Genomic DNA, 9928 nt, shown 5'->3' with positions numbered 1-9928 from the left:
TTATAATATATTTTATTATACCTGTAATATACTTATATCAATAATAACCCAGATAGCATTTTCGTAATGATAATGTTTTATTAATATCATATTTTCATCAGAAAAATATTATTTAAAAAAATATATTACTATAATGTAAAATAAATATTTTGCAAAATAATATTATTTGTATAACATTAATATAATGTAAAATAATTATTTTGCCAATAATATTATACAAATAATATTAATAGAATGTCATAAACGAAATTATATTATATTATTTTGAATATATTATTATCATAATGTTAATAATGCATTGTTTTAATGATATTTTGAATATGATATGGCTATGACATTATAATCGAAATAATAAAATAATATTTTGAACATATGATTATTTTGTTATCAAAAAAAAAAATTACATAAATTAATATAAAAATATATAATGTCCAAAAAATGAGTTTATTCAAGTGTTATTGAAGTATTAAACAATGAACTGTTCAAATAATTTGTACAACATGTCAGCATATTAAAATGGATATTGGCTACCTCCATATAATAATTATGTAATACTTATTATATAAATAATATTTTTGTTTAATAATAATTATCATAATGTCTTATATTTATTTTCAGGCTGTTTGTCTAACTGGTCACTAGTGGTCAGCTATAATATATATTATTTAATTATTATGTTAAAACGTTTATTTGGTATAATATTACTAGAATTTCTAAGCGTTTTACCTATTATATTCATTATTCAATAATTATTCCCTCAGTTTTTTTTTTTTATAACTGCTGCGACAACTAGGGCCATTGGTTACAAGAAATTAAACATAATTATTACATCGGCCATTAAATTGTTACACTAAATTGAAACTTATATTTTATAACTAAATTGATAGGAAAGATAGCATATAAAAATTAATATTAATACATTATAAGTGAATAAATTATACATTAATACTAATATTTTTAATATGGATAGGACCTATACCTATACCTATATATATATAGGTATAATATATATATATATATATACCTATACCTATACCTATATATAGGTATAGGTATAGGTATATAGGTATACCTATATACCTATACCTATACCTATACCTATACATTTCTAAATTTTTGTCTGAAGATCTGTAGAAAATATAATAATTAGGTAGCGATCGAAATCGTTGTATCTTGTTGTAGATTAATGTTCTGTTATTCACTTATCACACTGAGAGTTAGAGAACATTATGCGTGTATGTCGTCCACAATTATTATATATTTTTATTGTTTTTGAAATATGAGATACCTAGGTACAATGCTTACGCGGTTCGGTCCTAATGTAGCGGTTAGAAATAAGGGTCTATCAATGATTATTGTGGTATCAGTAATTCCATACTTCCCATGCTTTTTTTCATTACTAAATATTAGTTAATAAGTAATAACATTATGACTATAATAGTCATGAGTCATGACTCATGAGTATTTCACTGTTGAAGTAGTTGTAAGCGTAGGCACTTGCTTTTTTTTTAATTATACCTATTATTAAATACCTAATTCAAATTTTAAATATTCATATTATTTTACATTATTATTCGTCACCACCCATCGGCCATCACTAAATATTATAATAATAACATAATGATATTATTATAAACGTAGATTATTATCGATAATAATTATTAGGATATTTATAGATATTATAATGACGATAACACTTCAACAGTGCGGATTTTCCTAATTCATGGTATTGTCGTCGAAATACGTGATAAGCCATACTGCAGATACTGCCAACTGCCATAGATTCAATGAGTAACTAAAATAGTAATCGTTCATTATCGGCAGCGACGCGCGATGGGCGACGGCAGCTTGAAAATTACAAAGCAATACCTATAATATTTTGTTTCCATGATCAAAAAATCATTTTTTTTTAAGTTTTCAACTTTCGTAGTTTAACGTTTAAATGTTTAATGTTTAATTACGTATTGATCTAAAGCTATTCGCCGTGTCTATCAATATTATAATTTATATTTATTAAATATTTGTGCACATTGTGGGATTGCTGTCCTTCGATTCTTATAGGTAAGTGATCAAGGTTTTAAGTTTTGTATAGTTATTTTATATTTAATAGGTTATTTAGATGTAAATATACTCACAATACTTTTAATATAACATATTTTACCATAAGTCAACCCTATAGTTATTACAAGGTATTTAAATATATTACATACAGAATTGCATATTATATTAATAAATAATAGGTAATCTGCAATTGTTTTATAAATATGTACAATGTTTTTTTATATTTTACACAGAATTTATAGTATTTATTGTATAATATCAATAATATAGATACCTAATATTGATTTAAATTATACATAATTTGTTTATAAATGTTATATTTAGAGGTTGCTACACTCGTATTCATTGTGTGACTTAATGTTTTCCTTATTTAGAAAAAATGTCATCTCGAAAACAAACCAATCTAAGTACCTATTAAGTTGTCAAACAAAACGAAAAAGGGTTAAAGAGGCATTACCGTTTAATAATATCAGTGATGGTAGTTAATTAATAATTATGATGTTTGTTCTTCTTTAATGTTACCTGATAAAAGTCACAATCAAATAGTTAAGTTGAAATTGATTTGCCAACAAACCCACATGAAAACAATTATTTTATAAATCTAAAATTAAACCTAAATCAACTCCAAAATGCTATAAAACCGAGTATAAAACTAACTGATAAAACAATATATTATGACTTAGATAATGAAATAAAATACTTATAATCTGAAACCAACTAAATTAAATACAGAAGCTGATAGTTGTCTTTTAACATATTGTTACGGTGACATAATTAAAGTCTCAAATCATACAATAATGTTAAACTATATTAGGTATATTTATTATGATTTAGTTTATTTTTATGTAGGTAGGTACAATTATTCTTGTTTTCATATTGAATTGACACATAAGTACTATGCTTTTATTACATTTTTGGATAATGTAGTATTGAATACCATATTGTAATAGGTATACAGGTACATCTCTGGGTACCTATCTCATTAATTAATGATGAAGTTTCTTTGAAAGTTTCCATCTTCAAAAATCATAACAGCACATAATAATAACTATAATATAACATAATAAATACTAACAGTACCTAAGCTTTTAAGAATTAAAAACCCATGTGTGAGAACAGTGTCTCTGTGTTATTAGAGTTAAGAACTTTATTTATATGAGTGTAAGCCACAACCAATAATCTGATACTTAATAAAAATAATTGAGCAGTTACTTTAGCATTACCTATTTATTTATTTTTAATTAGGTATTCCAAATTTTGAAACTTATCAAGTATGATTTTTACCCATACTTATACAATAATAAAGACAAGCCAATAGACTTGTACCTATCTAAAAAAATTGGATGCTTATTGTCTTATAGGTAGACATCATACTTATTAACACTAAATGTTAGGTAAATAGCATAGGTATTTAATAAGAATTTTACCTAGGTACTTCCATATTTGTATTTTAATATACTGTATATATGCCTGATCTTGTAGGTACCTACTATTGTATAAGTAGCAATAATGTCTTATCAAAAGAAGTCGAACCTTAGTATGCGTTCTAAGAGAAGAAGAGTCAATGAAGAACTCAAAAACACATCTATACCTTTATCACCTTCTACAATTGACAAAAATGTATCTTTGACAGCTCATTCAACAGGAATTAACATTATTCCAGTATCAAATTTGGTTACTAATGTTAAATCTGTGGACAATGTATGTGTTGCGCCTTCACAGAGAAGTATTAATAAATCCCCGAATAAATCAGTTGATCACAATTTAGTGACCGAGTCGGGTGACACACTATCAGATGTTGGTGTTATTGAGTCTTCATCAGATGAAGATAATTGTTCTAATTCAAATAAGTATGGTAAAACATCATTTTTTGTGTCATTAGTTGCTGAATGGGCCGTTAACTTCAAAATATCTCAAAATGCTCTTAATGGCTTATTAGGTATTTTAAGGCAACACGCTTGTTTTGAAAATTTGCCTAAAGATTCAAGAACAATCTTACAGACCAAACCAATCAACATCTTAAATATTCACTCTGTAGAACCTGGAAACTATTATCATTTTGGCTTAGCTAATGCTATCAAAGAAAATATTCCATTAAATTTAAAAAATAATGCTTCAGTGATCCATATTGTAGCAGGAATAGATGGTTTGCCTTTATTTAAATCAACTGCTGAAGAATTTTGGCCAATACTTGCTTATATACAGCCAAATAGAAGTAACGTGTTTCCAGTAGGGATTTACTGTGGAAATAAAAAACCCTTGGACAGCAATACATTCCTGAAGTATTTTGTAGAAGAAATAAATTTTCTAGATAACAACGGTATTGAAATTAATGGAAAAAACTTTAAAGTTATGTTGGATGTGTTATGCTGTGACGCTCCGGCTAAATCATTCATATTAAAAACTAAAGGACATGCTGGATTCTCTTCTTGTTCAAGATGTGAGCAAGAAGGAGAACACTTATTGAATAGAATGTGTTTTCCATATACAACACCAGATAATCGACCATCCAAGAGAACTCATCAGAATTATATTTCTCAGTTTGATGAGGAATATCATACTGGAAATACTTCTATATTAACTACAGTACCATATTTTAACACTGTTACAGATTTTTCATTGGATTATCAACATTTAGTCTGCCTTGGTGTGGTTAGAAAAATTATGTATTTATGGATTAAAGGCCCTGTGCCTATACGTTATCCATCTTGGAAAATAGAACAAATATCTACAATACTGATAAGTCTAAGAGTCAGTATACCTTGCGAAATCAATAGAAAACCAAGAAGTTTAGCTCATATTAAAAACTGGAAAGCTACTGAATTTCGTACATTTTTATTGTATTTGGGTTCTTCTGCTATCAAGTCTGTTGTATTAAAGGAACACTGGAAACACTTTTTTGATTTAAGTTTAGCAATGACAATATTATTGAGTCCTGACTATGCACAATATATTAATATTGCAAAGAAACTGTTGGATAATTTTGTTAAAACCTTTGAAATTTTGTATGGTCGGCACCTTATATCCCACAACGTCCATGGATTAACGCATATATGTGATGACTATATTAAATTTGGTCCATTAGACAATTGTTCTACATTTCCATTCGAGAATTACATGAGTACTCTAAAGAACATGTTACGCAAGCCAGACAAGCCACTTATACAAGTTGTTAAAAGAAGTAACGAAATAAGTTTATTGAAATTAGATTCTCAAAAAGAAATACCTGTGTTCAATTTTTCTGGATTTCATAAACGTGGACCATTAATAAAAAATATACAAGGATCGCAGTATACTACCTTAAAAATGAAAACATTTACTATTAAATTAAATACAGAAGCTGATAGTTGTCTTTTAACATGTAACGGTGACATAATTAAAGTGTTCAATATAGTTAAAGATAAAAATGATGCAATATTTTTAATTTGTAAACAATTTCAAAACAAAGACATTTTATTTGATAAACCGATTAAATCTTCAGAATTAGATATTTATAATGTTAATACATTAAGTCATGAGCTCTACTGCTATCCTATAAATGAGATTAAAAAAAAAATGATTTTAATTCATTCTGACAGTAATGTGTTAATAGCTTTACCATTAATTCATAGTTCTTGTAATGCATAGTTAATAGTATAAGTATAGTATATAGTTAATAGTTAGTTATTAATATTTTATATTTAACGATTGTTTTTAGTAATCAAGTATAAAGATTGTTAGTTATATTTATCAATAATTGGTTTTAATGTTAATTAAAGTTATAGTACATAGGTATATTCATTTATTAATAACTATTTAAACAATATATTGAATGAATTAAAAATTATTTAAAGTGTGGCAGTTTTATTATTTTAATATTTACTATATTTCAGTAAAATATGTGGTCAGTTGTCAATTTTTCTGATGACAATGGAGTTGCAGTTGTGCCATCATTTTGGGTCAAAGAAAATAAATCTGCTTGGCCAAAAAAAAACGCAAATCACTTTATAAAACAAAGATTAGTACCAAATAAATATGATTTTGAGTATTTATCAATTAAAAAAAAAATGTGCAAGGACTTAGGTAATATTATAATATACAATAATACTAAATAATACATATTATTGCTATTGTCTATTATGTTAATAAAATATTTTTATATTTTTCAGATGATTATTTTCAGGCTAAGGTCCGAGCAAAAAAGTCTGAAAATACTTCGAACGTTTCATCTTCGTCATATGAAACAGATGATGAAATCAGAACTAGGCTAAAGAAGGCAACAAAAAAAGAATTTAATAAAATGGCAAAAATTCAAAACAATAAAGCTATTAAAAAACCAGCATGGAGTCCAGATTCCATTAAAAGTCTAGGTAATTGTGAAAAATATAAATATAATATATACCTACCCATTAGAATAGTAGGTATTTATTTAAAATTACAGTTTGATTCTAAGGGTCATGTGGGGAAATAGAAGAGAATAGTAATTGTGACAATGAGTTCAATAAACCATATAACATACATATTGGTATAAAAATTATAATCAGTACACTGCGCATGTATTATTTAGTAGGTATGTTTATAGCCCCACATAGTAGGAATGTAGGACACAACAGTGAAATCAGCTGTCTTTATTTCTTACACATAGTTGTATATATAGATTAGATATGTTTAATATATAGCAACAGCATAGTTTAGATTTTAAATTGTAGATTTTTTTGAATTGGTAAAAAATCATAATATGATTTTATCATAATTATATACTACATACTTGGTTAAATTTTAAACATCTTATTATTATTATTTTAACAAAATCAACATTCTATTACTTTATTTTTTATTTTTAATGAGTAAACTATTTATTTATAATTGTTGTTCTTTATAGATACTCCACCGTCTAGGAACAAAGTATTATCGGGCAACAGATCAGTTAAAAGACAATTAGATTTTTTTGATGAGCTATCTTTGAGCCCAGAGTTAATACCAGCTGCCGAAGTACTTAGTATGTATATAATAATACTTTTATATACCTAGATGATTTTTAAAAATTAAAAAAACTTCTAATAATTATGTCAATTATCCATTTTTCAGATGCACAAGATGATGTACATGAAGTTATTTATACATCCTCGTCGCCTTTTAAAGTTTCCAAGACCAGTGCTACAGCTGATAACATGGCATTAGGTATGTATAGTATGAAATTTACAGTTAAGTAATTATTTTAATAACCATTTAGTGGAGTCATTTGGGGGCAGGGTTGTGACAAGGTGGGCATTTATAAACAATCAAGTTAGTGAAAATAGCTCAAGAATTAAAACAATTTCTCATAAAACAGACAAAACTTGAACTAGTAAGCAAGCAATAAAAATAAAATAATATTAGTTGACATAGTATGATTTGTATTGTATGAACAATTGTTTTATAAAATATCTGCTACATTATATTTGCAAATGATTTTGTTAGCTAGTTAATAAAGTGGGTGGCTACGATTATAGTAAAAAGTATTTAAATTATAAAATATTTGAGGTAGGAGTGGTAATTTAATAAAAATCATAGTAGATATGCGGTTAATCCAGCTGCCAAAGTACTTAGTATGCATATAAATTATAATTATACTACTATAAAGATAATTTATAAAAATTAAAAAACTTCTAATAATTATGTCAATTTTTTTTCAGATGCACAAGATTATACACAAGAAGTTATTTATACATCCACATCGCCTTTCAAAGTTTCCAGGACCAGTGCTACAGCTGATAAAACGGCATTAGGTATGTATAGTATGAAATTTACAGTTAAGTAATTAATTTAATAACCATTCAGTGGCGTCACTTGGTGGCAAGGTGGGCATTTGCTCCTGTCTAATTTTCAAAGCAGCCGTTCCCAGATGTTTCCAATTAATGATTATTATGTTTTATTAGCACAAAAACATGCCTATTTTATTGTTTACTATGAAATTATTGTCACAATGATAAATTTTGTAATATATAATATTATATAGGGGACGGAGTGGCCGAGCGGACTAAGGCGTCGGTTGCGATGCACACCGGCGCCGGTTCAAATCCGGCCGCGGGCGGAACTTTTCTTCGGGCAAGTCACGGTGCCCGGAGAGAAGTACTGCCATCCCCCACCCGGGCATGGCAGATGCCTAAAAATCTGCCAAATCACACGTGTCAAACCAAAAGTTCTCTCCCCTACAGTACCAAAGGCTAATAACCATAGCAGTTGAAGCCTCAAACCTAAAAAAATATTATATAGACCTGTTTTTTTTTTTTTAACAGATTGACTGTCATGACAATTTGGACATACTTGCCAAATTGTTTATGTAACACATATATGGGTCACGCCTGATTTTCATTTTGTTCCTGTGCATCACAAAATGTAATTTGTGAAACATTAGTGACACACGGAGGGGGTCAAGTTTTTATTGTTTTTGCAATCAATTCTTCATCAGCAACATTTCAACGATTATAATAAAATCAATTTTTTCTCAAAAACTGGATAGCAAACATTATGTGACTCATATACGGGTCTCGTGGCAGTCAATCTGAGTTACCCATTTGAGCTGGCCAAAACGTTTGCCCCCCCCCCTCCCCCATACAACTGAAAACTGAAACTACACCACTAACTATTATCTAAAAATCAAATGCATAATATTTTAAATCATTATTTGTTAACAGACATACTGAATAAGATAAATAGAACCACATTAAACACATGGTATGAAATAAAGTCTATGACCGAAAGAATAGAAAATATTGAAAAATGTATGGCAAATAAAACAAATATAATTGAACTTCACGAAACAACATTGCAAGGCATTGATCATGTATTACAGCACATACTTTGTAATTTACCGTTGAAAACAGAAGAGGATCTTTCAATATTTGAAGAAAAATTAATTGATATTCAGATAAAAAAGAAAATGGTTAGAGTTGTTTATTGTAATAATAATGAGTAATAACTAATATGTAGGTAATTAAATAAGACCCCAAATAAGCCAAAGAGCTTGTATTTAAAGAGGTCTCTAAATCTTTTTACCAAAGTAACTTACTGGGATTTTGTATGAGCTATCTTTATAATTTTTTGGGGAGTTATTAATTTTGTTCTATACAGATGTACCTACTTATAAATAATTGAATTGTATCCAGGTAAAAAAATAATAATAATAACAATTTGAAAGTCAACTAAACGAACAAATTAAAATATGATTACAATTTACAGGTAGAAGAATTGTCACGGTTAGCTCGCAACAACATAGGAGGTACAGTTAGAACAATGTTGAGATTTATTTTTACTGATGAATTACTAAAGGAATTTAGTTATAAAGGACAAAAAAAGAAAAAGGTGTTCTCGGTCTTGGCCACATGTTCCTTAATATTCGGTAAGAAAGATGATAAGTGATAACATAATATTCTTTTATACCTATTCAATTTATTCTCAAAGTTTATTTTATCCTATGATACCAATATACCTATGTATAAATTAACCAAATACATTTTTTCAGTTTATAGCTTATTATATTTGAATGTTTCAGAGTCAATAAATAAAATTGGAAAGTTTCAACATTGCAATACAATTGATGTTGAAACACCGATGAAAATTTTTATTGCTGGCGCCAAATTCCGTCTAAATCAACCTTAATGTTTAATTAATTGTACAATTATTAATAAAAATAAAACATTTCATTTGCTTTATCAAATAATTTGTAAACATTTTTTAGTAAATAATTATTTATGTACTTGACAAATAAAAAAAAAGGGGATACTGTATATCTATTATCTGTTATACATATCTGTGTCTTGGTAGTCATATAGAATATAGATAATTATATTATGTAACTAGATATAAATACATATCTATGTATAATATATTATTTATATACCTGTAA

At 27.2% G+C, this 9928-nt stretch overlaps 1 protein-coding gene across 2 annotated transcripts; it reads left to right on the top strand.

Annotated features, from left to right (window-relative positions):
- The first annotated feature begins 1804 nt into the window (after window positions 1-1804).
- Window positions 1805-9714, top strand: LOC112600724. Of its 2 annotated transcripts, XM_025348028.1 has the most exons (9): window positions 1805-2061; window positions 5934-6123; window positions 6210-6410; window positions 6923-7039; window positions 7129-7221; window positions 7716-7808; window positions 8718-8965; window positions 9262-9421; window positions 9575-9714. In XM_025348028.1, the coding sequence occupies exons 2-9, from the start codon at window positions 5940-5942 to the stop codon at window positions 9679-9681; spliced, it is 1203 nt and encodes a 400-aa protein (XP_025203813.1). In that variant the 5' UTR covers window positions 1805-2061; window positions 5934-5939; the 3' UTR covers window positions 9682-9714. The 2 variants fall into 2 exon arrangements, with proteins under 2 accessions (XP_025203813.1, XP_025203814.1); XM_025348029.1 differs by lacking the exon at window positions 5934-6123 and having other exon boundaries at window positions 1806-2061; window positions 9575-9712.
- The last annotated feature ends 214 nt before the right edge of the window (window positions 9715-9928 follow it).

The sequence above is a fragment of the Melanaphis sacchari genome, unplaced genomic scaffold (genome assembly GCF_002803265.2).
Source record: "Melanaphis sacchari strain LSU unplaced genomic scaffold, SCAv2.0 Contig678_pilon_pilon, whole genome shotgun sequence".
NCBI lineage: Eukaryota > Metazoa > Arthropoda > Insecta > Hemiptera > Aphididae > Melanaphis > Melanaphis sacchari.
This window is presented reverse-complemented; position numbering and strand designations above follow the sequence as displayed.